The 13690-nt window shown below is 40.8% G+C and overlaps 1 protein-coding gene across 1 annotated transcript; it reads right to left on the bottom strand.

The window, feature by feature from the left end:
* Positions 1-5676: 5676 nt before the first annotated feature.
* LOC133530886 (uncharacterized) lies at positions 5677-13032 on the bottom strand. Its single transcript, XM_061868943.1, has 2 exons — positions 10450-13032; positions 5677-5865 (listed from the first exon to the last, which is right to left on the bottom strand). The coding sequence occupies exons 1-2, from the start codon at positions 13030-13032 to the stop codon at positions 5677-5679; spliced, it is 2772 nt and encodes a 923-aa protein (XP_061724927.1).
* Between the last annotated feature and the right edge of the window lie 658 nt (positions 13033-13690).

Below are 13690 nucleotides of genomic sequence, written 5' to 3'. Positions count from 1 at the left end.
AAAGGAACTCTTCGATGGGAAAACGTAAACACATTGAATTTAGGCTCATTTGAAAGGTCTCCAGAATTACTTGATAGACATACAAAAAAGAGAAAGTGCAGTCAGCAATAAAAGTGTGTGTCAAAAATATTTTAGACGGTTACCAGTTTTATAGTTGCTAAAATATCGGTCATAAACTTTTGGAGCAGACATGATATAATATTAAGAATAACACTACCTTTGGCCACACCATTTATTAAGTTGGATGTATCAACCAGTTGTACTTATATATTACACTCGCCATGTCTTATCCAAGCTCATAATAGGCGGAGTTATCAAAGCTTCCCAAGTTTTGGGTCAATTTTACACCCAAGTTCTAAAAAAAATCACTATGGGTATTTTTATACCAAAATAGACCAATGGTTATGGTTATGGTGATGGGAAGAGGCCAGACGGGTTGACCTTGGTCCCGTGGGAGAGGGGCAGATGTCTGCTGTGGGACGCTACGTGCGTTAATACTTTTGCTGCTTCTCATATTAACCGAACCATGCGTTCGGCGGGAGCAGCAGCTGAGCTGGCGTCGGTTCGAAAGCGGGCGAAGTACGCAGCGCTGGCGAGCTACATATTTGTCCCTCTTGCCGTAGAAACCACGGGCTGTTGGTGTGATGAGGCCAAGACATTTATTGGTGAAGTGGGCAGACGCATGCGGGAGTGTGGTCATGACCCTCGCTCCGGGTCGTTTTTGATGCAGAGGTTGTCCATCGCCGTTCAACGTGGCAACGCAGCGAGCGTGATGGGCTCCTTTGCATCTGGAGAGGCGCGGGGCGAGGTGTGCGCATAGTTTTTGTGTGTCGGTAAGATTTAGGATTTAGTTCAGTTCTGTTTAGGTTAAGATTTTTGTGTTTGTATAAGTTTGTATTTTTCGTACTTTATTTATATGTTGTATTAAATAGACCAAATACGCAAATCGATTTTTAAAACTGTAAAGGTGTTTTAACGTTAATCCACCTTACCTTTCACAAAACGTCTAAGATCCCGAACGCGCTTCCGTTTTTTGCCACCCTCTGCACCTGTTGTTTTTTAAACGCATCGACCGGTTTCACTGCACTGGTGTTATCGATGTACTCGAGGTACGTCACACGCCAGTGTTTATTAGTTCTTATACTTCTTAAGTTAAATTCAATTCAATTCAATCATTTATTTCAGTCATAATAAGACCATATCATTTGTTAGTAATACAATAAAATTAATCTTAATATGCTAATGTTAGTAAAAGACAAATTCAAATAAAAAATAAAAATACATTTTTTTTTACTACCGCTTGCATACATTTAGGACAGACTAATGTAATGTGACGTCACATTACAATATCATTTTGTTAGAGGCGTTTCAATCGTCGAGTGCGAGCGTCAGACTTTAAATCTCATTTCTGACCTTTGTGTTGCTTAAATGCCATGAATCCTATAGATATTTGATCCTCAGGAAAATCAAGATATATCGACATTATTTATAAAAAACTGTCAACTAGCCAATTCTGGATAAAAAAAAATGCGGAACTGTGGAAATAAGGATAAAGACACTCAAACACTAAAGTAAAACAGAACAGCTTATCACATCTGAGGGCCTTCCGCGAACCACGTTCGACGTGTTGCCTCTCTGTCGCACTTGTAAATTTGTACGTAAGCATGACAGGGCGGCAACACGTCGAACGTGGTTCGCGGTAAGCCTTCTGATGCTTTACTGTTTAATTTATTAGGGGGAGTCATTAGACACATCAAGTTTGACTCATCAAACCTACACACTAATTTCGAAGACAAAACCCGAACCCCACTTTCTTGCGGGGATCGAACCTTGAACAAAAGACTATAAAAAAGGATCCCACGAGTCGTCTGCGCGCTGACCCGTGGCCAAACTTCCTGAGTCAAAAAGCCATATGTTATTTAACAAAACTTCGCAAGCATTTGCTTTTGAGGAAGTCTTTAAGACTTTGACTTAAGGTTAGAAGTCCCGTGCAGTATACGCAATGGTTGTCCAGTAAATTTGTATGTGACGAATGAAGAGATGTAACGTTTTGGTGTTGATGGTAATGTGACTCACTGCACGGTGCTTGCGCAGGTGAAGACTTTGATATTTTGGACTGTTCGCTTGTAGTAAAAATGTAGGTTCTTGTGTATGAAAGAAACTGTCGATTGAACACAATAAGTTTTGACAAAAATGTAAAATAACATGAATGATTCAGTTCCAACAACAAACAACGATACAAAAGATAATCGTGGTCTATATCCCGGTCGATTTAAGTCTAGTGAAAAATGTACAATTTTGGTATAGGCTTTTATAGCTGACTGTACTTTTCTTTCAACAGGCAATTAATACTGATCGAGATAATGCTAAAAACCTAAACACAATTAGGTTGCGTTGTTTTATCACAGCATTCCTATCACCACCACCATGTGTCATCATCAGATCAGCTCGATGGTACCATAATATTGCATTGTCAACACAGTTCTTCAGAACTGCGACATTGAGCCCAGTGGGAGAAGCAGGCCGCCAACCGCCCTGGGTGGAGATCTTTGATCAGGAAACAAACGGATATTTTTGAATCCCGTCGTCGAACGGAACTGGACGACAAGAGGGATAAGCTGAGAGCCCGACCACCAGCGGTGATCAGCTATATTTCGTGTCCGTGTCCGTTGTGCGTGCGTGTCTTTGCCAACGAGATCGGCTACGTTTGCCACACGAGAGGGCATGAACGCCAAAAAAGGAGTTGAAGCAGTCGCCGTGGCCGAAAACAGTCAGGGAGCATATATATATACATTTAGATCATCCACATATAATATAATAAAAATATCGAAAGAAGACTAACAGAGCAATTCGAACGTACACTGGCATAATAATGATATCTATATCGTACTCGTGGATTTAGAAACGGCACGCCAAGCGGGACGTTTTGGAAACTCAAAATCCCATACAAAATGAGAAACGCAAACGCGTACGTCACGTTTTGCTATCGAATAAATTTACACTAGGGGTACAGGTTCAAAAAACGTCAAAATTGGACGTTAAAATACCTTTGTGTATATTAGAACGTACGAACATGATACATTCGGTAGTGATACTCTAAAATAGAGCGAACTAAAGGATGTCGAACTTAAAGATGTCCTTCTGTTCTGCGGGAAAACGAGAAGATTTGAGAATAGTGGGGGAATGCTGCCGGGACAGTAACCTGCAGCTCCAACTCCAGGGAATTGGGATGAGAACGCAACGAGCGATCGACAGCCCGCCTGCTTCCGGCCGGCGTCCCTGCACTACATCTACATCTACATATTAGAACGTAGTTTTTTACTCATACTCATACTCATTTATTGGTAAAATATACAATTTTATATGTCAGCAATAAAATACACAGTTGAAATTAAATTAAATTAAAATTTATTTACTTGATCTACATTCGATTGAAATAAAAGGATACAAATACAAAGAAATAAAAATGACAAGTTAAAATTATTAAGTTATTCGGATAAATTAAAATCATACATTAATATTCTTTAAGCTACATTATTTATTTATTTTTATTTTTTTAAATAAGCATAGAAGAATTTTGAGAACTGTTTTTCTGGACCCCATCTACAGTGGCGCGAACTGGTGAATACAAATACGGTAGCCCTCATTAAGAGGTAAGGATAACTTTGCGGTCCTAGCGAAATAACGGTTTTTTTTTCTATGAAATTCCATTTCGGGGAAACGTTTTTCACTAACTAAGTCTTAACAAATCACTTTGATTTTGATGTCGATCGCTTCAGCATAAAATATTCTAGGTATATAGGTTTCGCTTTTTAATTTTGCGTTTTGCAATTTGAGAAAAAAAAAAGGAAAACTTATAAACCTAGTTTTTCATTGTGTTAATAACATACTAAAAAATCATGGACAATGGAAAGTATTGAGAAGTGGAAAAACGTTTTCTCTTTTCGTATGGACGGTCACGTGGTACGGTCACGTCTGAAAATATCTATACGAAAAAAGTACCAAAAATATGTATACACGACTTTATTGCCCATATATTAAGGTAGTGTATACATATTTTTGGCACATTTTTTGTACCGATATTTTCAAACGTGACTGTATACTTCCGTCTTAAGAAAAAGTTAAGATCCATGAAAGAAAAACTGGGAGTGACAAGCAATAAAACGGCTCTTATGCATAATTATGGAATACAATTATATAGCTTCCTTACTTTTTCGTTCGGACTTTAATTAACTATATTAGCATAGCTGTGAAATTACTAAGGATAAATTAGATATTCAATGAATTAATAATAGTGCTGTCGTTATTACATTTGCCGTCAGATATAGCGGAGCGGCCGAGGTGTTCAAAAATATCTGAACACGCACTGTAAGGCCCGGCTACTACTGTAATACGCACTGTAATCTTACATCTTAAAACTTATCATTTAATTGTTTTACAAGGATTTCTTTTTTTTACACACAGATTTTCTTTCTTTTCTTCCTTTTTTCTGGCACTTTTTTTGAGACTACGTCGGTGGCAAACAAACATACGATCCGCCTGATGGTAAGCAGTCTCCGTAGTCTATGGACGCCTGCAACTCCAGAGAAGTTACATGCGCATTGCCGACCCTAACACTCCGCACCCTCGTCGCAGCTTTCCAATTTGCATTCTCATGTTTATCTTCGTTTACTCTATGTACTTGCTTATTAACGCATATAAACCATCTACTTTTAATACCTTCCTTATACACCTACGTTTAATACCTAGTTCTTTCAAGGAAAAAGGCGTTACTAGTCAACCAAAGGGCTGGTATGGAACTTTGTCGAAGTAACTTTATAAAGAGAATCATAAAACTTCCCTTACTATATGTTAATGTGACATGGTTCTAAAAAATCAAAGGTTCTATTTAACTTCTCTTGAACATATATAATGATATATTGTGCATAATCGTTCCCATACACAATGAGTTGTCACTGGGAATCGAACTGCTGACCCGTGGTATTATAGTAACTTGCCGAGCTTGTGCGAATTCACTCAGATAGACTAAAATAACTATTATTATTCTCTTTATTCATTTAATATCTTAGATCAGGATTTTTTATAATATGGATATAAAAGTAAAATATGAAAACACTTATAAAACAATACAAAAGATATAAACACATTATAAAAAAACCTAACCTATGGTACCGCCAGCAGCGGGGCAGGGCCCAAGCTGCCGGTGGTCAGGGCCGCAGAGAGAGGAATCGCCGGACTATCCGCGCCGTGCTCAAGATCACCGCCTTCTGCATCTGACCCTTGATCCAACCACCTAGCGAGAGTCTCTCAAGGTGTTGGTCGAGACTCTTCGCTATGAGACCGTTCGCTGAAACGACTATCGGGACAATGATCGTCGAATCAACATCCCACATGGCGGTTATCTCGTGAGCCAAGTCTAGGTACTTACTGGATTTGTCCTTCTCGGCTTTCACTAGATTCTCGTCATGGGGGATAGTGATATCGACGAGCACGGCCCGGCGTTGCGATATTATTATTATTATTACGAGCACATTGTGTCCCACTGCTGGGCAAAAGCCTCCCCCCTCTTCTTCCACTCATCCCGGTTTTGAGCTACGACCGGCCAGTCTCTCAAAAAGGAGTCTAAGTTATCCCGCCATCGCCGACGAGGCGAGGTCTGCTAGATCCCAGGTTTGACTAGTGGGGCACCCACTCCGTGGTTATCTTGGCCCACAAATCATTCGGGATGCGGCAGAGCCCAGCCCAGTCCCACTTTACCTTGGCCGCTTTTCGAGCTACATCTATAATCTGAGTTTTAGAGCGCAGCGTGGTGTTCCGGATGCGATCCCTTAGTTTAACACCTAATATGCTGCGCTCCATAGCTCTCTGGCAAACCAAAAATAACTAATGCTTTAAAAAATATTAAAACTCCCACGCAAATAATATTAAAAAAAATGCCTTACATAAATAAATAAATATTATAGGACATTATTACACAAATTGGCTAAAGTCCCACAGTAAGCTCAAGAAGGCTTGTGTTGTTATGGGTACTTAGACAAAGATATATGTATACACCGTGTTATTATTGAATTCCGTTAACTTCAGGGTATCGGTAAGTACGTTTCAGGAAACTAATATAATAATAATTCAGCCTATATACGTCCCACTGCTGGGCACAGGCCTCCTCTCATGCGCGAGAGGGCTCGGGCTATAGTCCCCACGCTAGCCCAATGCGGATTGGGGACTTCACATACACCTTTGAATTTCTTCGCAGATGTATGCAGGTTTCCTCACGATGTTTTCCTTCACCGAAAAGCTAGTGGTAAATATCAAATGATATTTCGTACATAAGTTCCGAAAAACTCATTGGTACGAGCCAGGATTTGAACCCACGACCTCCGGATTGAAAGTCGGACCTCATATCCACTCGGCCACCACCGCTTCAGGAAACTAAAGGCGGTTTATTAAAAAAATGTTTTTATAAAAAGTAATTAAATGTTGCATATAGCGTTGTTGTAACACAGGCATATATCTGTTTAGTGTACCTAATAAAGTAAAAGAAAATAAATTAGTAGCCTATAAAGTGTAATAGGCTACTAAATTAAACACCGTGTTTATTTGATTTCCATTAATTTCAAGGGTGCATTCCTGAGCTTAAATTAAGTAACTTTCTAAAAGACAACGGTATTCTAATTAACTCCATTTCGAAGATGACCAATTCTTTATTTTTATCTTATAGGGCCCTTACGAGCATATACACGTGCCTTAGGGCCTGTTTACATATTGATTAGTGTTTAGTAATAGTGTTTACATTTGCTACTAAACTTAAGTACTATCTCGGACGATCGGTGTTCGAAATGACTTTGATATGACACAGTTTTTAATTGTTTGGTTGACTTAAATATAATGCCCGTGTTACAACAACGCTATATGCAACATTTAATTACATTTTATAAAAATAAAAAGAATGAACAAATTATTAAAAAAAAAATTAAAACTAACCATTTAATTTCCTTAATCGTACTTATTACCCATACCCCAAAGTTAAAGGAATTTTATAAAAACACTGTGTATATGTACGAAAGGGTTACATGTTACATTGGTCGCACACGAGCACTCGAGCTACCGACAACGAGAATGTATGGTGACCGCTAAGACAATTACACGAATGGTCATCCTAGGAATGTCTATAATGATGAATGCATTTCCTGGTCGTGTCATTGGTTGCCTGGGTAAGGCGATTCACAGATTGAAATCAATGGCTGATTCGGTAACAGAGCGACATGTATGTCCTCCAGTGTGTTTTGTATGAAATGTATTCACTGTTCATTACTTTTCTGTTAAACAATAATAGCTCTGACCGGGACCCGGGTATGTCCTTAAACTACGTCCAAAAGAGAGGTACGGGCACGGTGAAAGTCATCTCGCGTTGTGTGGTAGGGCACAGCACAGCAGATGTCATTCCAGATCTAAAGCAAGCCCAAATCGGGAAGTACATCCACCTTACAGAAAACCGCAGCCAAATAACACTAGACTCTACTCATAGTGTTGTGTTCCTGCCGGTGAGTAAGATTGCAAGAGCTTAACGAGTTTGTTAGGGTAACACGTATGGAGTTGCAGGCGTCCATGATGTATTGAGACTGCTTACTTGCTTGCCACCGACGTAGTATAAATAAATAAAAAGACCTGCCTGGCCTAGTGGGTAGTGACTATGCCTGTCACGATGGTCCTGGGTTCAAATCCTGGTAGGGCATTTATTTGTATGATTTGATGAGCACGAATATTTGTTCCTAAATCATGGGTGTTTTCCATGTATTTAGTTATTTGTAAATAGGTAATTATGTATTATTTTTAACGTTGTCTAAGTACACAAAACACAAGTCTTATTGAACTTACTACATATGGGTCTTATTCAATCTGTGTTCAGCATACGCTGCGTCAGGCATTTCATTACAAATTGACTGCGCAGCGCTGATTTTCAGTCCATCCCCTTCACTAACCACACTGATAATGACGATAACATTAGAGTCAGACCAAGCTAACTTTGCAGCGATTTTGATAACCCAGCCAGTGGGGCTAAGATGGTTGCCTCTTTATCATTTGTCACCATGCTTGTCACGTTCGAAAGTGACACATGACATGACAGGTGATAAAAATGCGACCATGATACCACTGCTGTTCAAGTGTTAAGTAAACATCATTATTTCATACAAGTTTGATGTTTAAAATAACACTTGCACAGTCTGGGCTGTCAAAATCGCCGCCAGCTTATCTTGGTCTGACTGTATTTAGATGTCAATTTAAGTGAGAATTAGCCTCATAGATCCTAAAAACTTTATTGATCAATTTATACTAACATGCAAATACAAATGCAATCCGCCATAAATGCTTCGTCGTTCTTCGTGAAAACTTGAATATTAACGTTGTGCATTTTTGATATTTTGGAATGGTTAGGGAATAATTTTGCTAGAATTGTTTTAATTATCAGTATGAATGTACTATCATTTATGTGGTAAAATACAATATTCATTTGCGCTATCGTACACAAACATGACAATTTATATTACATTAAAAATCTAACACTTCAGAACTATTACAATTATTTAAATGTAACAGTTTTTCGATCAGGTCACGTGTCCGTCTTACGAATTTTCAATCCGTCGAATCTGTCGGTCACGTGACCTGTCGCGAGTTTAAAAAATTTTCCCCATAACAAAAAGTGCACAGCGCCACTAAAGAAGTTTTTCATTTCAAAAAATTGTCAAAAACAACTCTTTTTCGAACCAATTCCATAGTGTTAATGCTTATTATCAATGGCCTAATAAAATGATCCATATAGATATAGTAAAGTTATTAAGGTTCGGTTTCTATCGTGGGACGGTCCCACAGAGAGCAGCCACTGTGACCGGGGGTTCAGATAACGCGACGATGACTGTATACAGGCTGTTTGCTAACACGGCACGTGTTGTATTCATTTTTTTTAATACCACGTCGGTGGCAAACAAGCATACGGCCCGCCTGATGATAAGCAGTCACCGTAGCCTATGAACGCCTGGAACTCCAGAGGTGTTATATTCACGTTGCCGACCCTTTACAAACCTGTACACTCCTTTTTTGAAGAACCCCATACTGTATACCCTCGGGAAAATCTCGGCAGGGACCTCATTCGACAGCCGGAGCGTCCGCGGGAGGAAATTTCTCTTAAACCGCACAGTGCGCGACCATTTAGGCTCTAGGGTATGAGGATGAACACCCTGCCGACGGCGAGCGGTGCGGTGATAGAAAGTGGCCGTTGGCATCATGTCAAACAGTTCTTCAGAGCACAGCCCATTGTACAAGCGCTAGAACACACACAGGGAGGCAAACCTCTCCTTAGGCTTAAATTATTCATTATTATCCTAATCAAACCTACACTCACACATAGAGACAAGGAGATCCTAACGCGCAAATGGCATTGGATTGGGCATATCCTCAGGAAGCCTGATCGACCTATCCAAAGAAGCCCTGACCTGGAAGATGCCCGGCAAAGGGAAACATGGTCGCCCTAAACTTACTTGGCGCTCCGTGGAGCAAGCGTTGGGTGTATTGGGGATGGGTTGTGAGGTTACCCAAGCTGCCCTGGTCAGGAGTCCGTGGAAGAAAATAGTGCAAGCCCACCAAGGGGTAACAGGATGGAAAGAAAAAGAAGATCCCAGTCAAAGTGACATTATTATTAACTTTGATCAATAATATTGTTTTCTTTTTTCTTATGAGTTTTTGTTTTTGTTTTGCATTAATATATAAAATTAATTTTAAACCCTAAAAAAATTTTAATTATTCAAAGCCATTATACTGAAGTTATAAAAAACTGAGCATGTATCAGTTGTTAATAGTTATTTACAGTACATATGGTGCTACTTTACCGCACTAGTGCGATAAATAGCACTTTACAAAACTATGTCGAAAATTTAAAGAGCCATATATATGTACTGTAAAACGTTGTACGATACATGTGCCAATAGGTAATTCGCAATTCGTGTCAATTGTGTTTTAAATCGTGCTAATTATCGCACTAGTAAATGAATAAATTGTTTGAAATTCCGATAAAAAATTTAAGTCAGTTTGAATATATAAAAAAAAAACTAAATTTCTTCCACTTTTAAACTTCACTATAAATTTTCTGTTTAAAAATACACGATAAAGAAGAGGGAATTTCGATAGCTAAAGTGGAAAATAATCAATAAACCAGGCAGTCGACTAGTTTCGATGGATTTATTTTGCGAACTGACGTACAAAAATATAAACAGTCAAAATAACATTAGAATTTAAATATGGAATTAAAAAAGAACTTAAGACTAGACATAGATAATAGTGTAAACGTATCAAAACCTATTTACATATACACCCTTAACATCCCACCCCCTTGTGTGCGAAAGCACACAAAACTAGCCAGACTAGATATAAACTGAGACTTTATGCCTCTAATCTGACCAATTTTTTAGAAGGTCGACGAAGAATTCCACCTGATGTGGCTACGTCCACCACCCTGACCACTCCGTCTCTGCCAGGGAATGTAGCAACGACGCGGCCGCGTGGCCAGGTTCCTCGGGGTAGGTTCTGGTCTACAATGATGACTAAGTCGCCAAGAGTCAAGTCGTGCTCTCTGTTCTCCGCTATCTGGCGAGGTTGCATGGTTGGCAGAATTTCTTTTACCCATCGGTTCCAAAAGTGGTCGGCCAATCTCAACGCCTTCCTCCAGTCAGCACGTCTTAAAAGGTCTCGGTCGTCAAGGGTTGCAGGCAGAACCTGGTTAGAAGATGAGCCAATTAGAAAGTGGAAGGGCGTTAGGGTTTCCTGGTCTTCAGGGCCAATAGGGACATGGGTCAGAGGTCGAGAATTTACAATTGCCTCAGCTTCTAGAAGGAGAGTTACTAGGACTTCGGGATTAGGTTCTCTTTCTCGTAATGTGCCATTCAGCGCGACTTTGACGGTGCGAATAAGTCTCTCCCAGCATCCGCCGAAAAAAGGAGCAGCGGCAGGGATAAAGCTCCACTTTATTCCTCTATTGGCAGCAAAATCGTAGACCTCGTTCTGATAAAATTCGCGTAGAATTCGGTCTGCACCAACAAAACATGTACCGTTGTCAGAATATACAGTATTGGGAGCGCCTCTTCTAGCAATAAACCGTCGCAGGCTCATTATTGCGGAGTCAGCAGAAAGGGAATGTACAAGCTCCAGGTGAACGGCTCTGGATGTCATGCAGGTGTACAGGGCCACATAACGTTTCTCTTGTCTTCGGCCGATCTTGGTATTTATCGGGCCGAAATAATCCAAGCCAGTGTACGTGAATGGGCGGCGGTGGTGGGCAAGCCGCTGAGGAGGAAGGTTACCGGTCATCGGATTCATTGGCTTTGCTCTTTTGATGCGACAGAACAAACATTTGCTGGTGACGCTTCGAACAGTACTGCGCAGATGAAGAAGCCAATATTTTTGTCGAACCTCATTGACCACCATTTCATTGTTTGCATGTCCAGCCTTGCGATGGTAGAAATTGACCAATAAGCGCACTACTGGGTGTCGTCCATCTAGAATGATTGGAAACTTGATCTCGGAACCGACGTCTTGTACGGCAACGATTCTGCCAGCTAGGTGCAACAAGTTGTCTGGCCCCATTCTGGGAGAAAGCTTCGCCAGGCGACTACTCTTTGGTATCAATTCTCCACGTTCTATTATTGGGATTTCGTCACTAAATGATTCAGACTGTACTTTCTTCAGGACGTGCCTTTCTGCGGCTTCCATAAGTTCCGCTGTCAGGGGGATTAGAGTGGTGGACGTAGGTCTATTCGTACGTTGACGAAGCCTAACATCGGTGCTAGGAGCAATGCGACCTACGCGATCTAAAGCCGAGCGAAATTTAGACGCAGCTTGCAAAACGCGAGCAGTAGCACGAAGTAATCGTAGCCAGTCACTAAAACGACTGAAATCCGCGGTAATTGTCAGATGACCAACCACAAGTCCAGAAGTCTGCTTCCGCTCTTCCTGGACTATAGGCTGACCAGCTGGTTCAACAGGCCAATTCTCCGGTGGATCGAGAAGGAACGAGGGACCTGTAAACCATCGGTGGTTAGGATTAAGATGAAGCGGCTTAATCCTAGTGGCATCGTCCGCAACGTTCAAATCAGTTGGGACCCATTTCCAATCTTGCACGCGCGTATTTTCTGTAATTTCTCCTACGCGATGGGCCACAAAGGGTTTGTACGTTCGTGCGTCACTTCTGAGCCAACCGAGGACAGTTCTTGAATCTGTCCACAGGAAAGTTCGTAAAGGTTTTTTCTTATGAAACTCTTTAATAGTGACAGCAAGGCGAGAAGCTATCAAAGCGCCCTGCAATTCTAGACGAGGAATTGAAATGGGCTTCAAAGGTGAGACTCTCGTCTTACTGGTGATGAGTGCGAGCTTGACTGTACCATCTGCATACAATAAGCGCCAATAAGCGACGGTGGCAAAGGCCAACTCGCTTGCGTCCGCGAAAATGTGTAGCTCCCTGTGTAGAGGTTCTCCATTGAGCTTGGCGTACCATCGTGGAATCCTAATTGTAGATACGTCAGACAGTTCCTTAAACCACTCGTTCCACTTTAAAATCTGTGATGGTGGAAATGGTGTGTCCCAGTCAATATTGGATCTCCACGCCTCCTGAAGCAGTATACGCCCTTTGACCACTATTGGGCCCAACAAACCTAGTGGGTCGTATACTTTCATGAGGTGGGACAACACTTTGCGTTTATTAAAACTGCCCTGTAGTATGAGACCTTCTAAACCAGTCCTAAATCCGACAGTGTCCGAAATAAGATCCCATGAAACACCTAAGGCTCTGACGCTACTTGATTCACTGCCAAGTGACATCTCACTAGGCTGGACGGCGCGCAGTTCAGTCGGTATAAGACGCAATGCTCCCTGATCGTTAGAATTCCAGCCACACATTTCGAAACATGCGTTACGATGAATAGTCACAACATCGGATGCCATCTGCGCAGCTTCGTCAACATCGTCCAGACTATCCAAGAAATCGTCCATATAGGAACTATGGATACTTGCGTTGGCTGCCGCTGGATACGAATCTTGGTGTGACATAGCGTTTTTATGTTTAATGTACAACGCAATGAAAGGGCTGGACGATGCTCCAAAAATGACAGCTGTCATCCGATATTCTTTTAGAGGCATTGTTTCCCTTGACTGAACGTCGCGCCATAAAAAACGTAGTGCGTCACGATCTTGTTCACGGATTTTTATTTGAGGAAACATTTCCTTAATATCAGCTGTTATAGCAACAGCGCCCTCTCTGAACCGAAATAAAATACCTAATAAATTTTCTAAAAGATCAGGTCCTTGAAGCAGCAACGAGTTTAATGAAACACCCTGATTAGTCGCGGCTGCGTCGTGGACAACATGAAGTTTACGTTTTTGTGGATGGAACACGCCAAAATGAGGCAAATACCACCTTATTCTTGCGTTAATGTCACTTTTATTAGGTTCAGATTCGGTTTTTAATTTATTTTTATTGTTATTCACACTTGACAGTGTAATATCTTAGCCTGACTAAACTCTATTGAAACCTTTGTAAGCTGAAGTACTGTTACTTTCCTCAACTCTATTGAAAACTTTGGAAAGTAATACTGAAATTTAGTAAATAAGGGTCTAGGCTATAGGGGATGAAGTATAAAATAAACAAGGT

Source organism: Cydia pomonella, chromosome 24 (assembly GCF_033807575.1).
Source record: "Cydia pomonella isolate Wapato2018A chromosome 24, ilCydPomo1, whole genome shotgun sequence".
Classification (NCBI taxonomy): Eukaryota; Metazoa; Arthropoda; class Insecta; order Lepidoptera; family Tortricidae; genus Cydia; species Cydia pomonella.
This window is presented reverse-complemented; position numbering and strand designations above follow the sequence as displayed.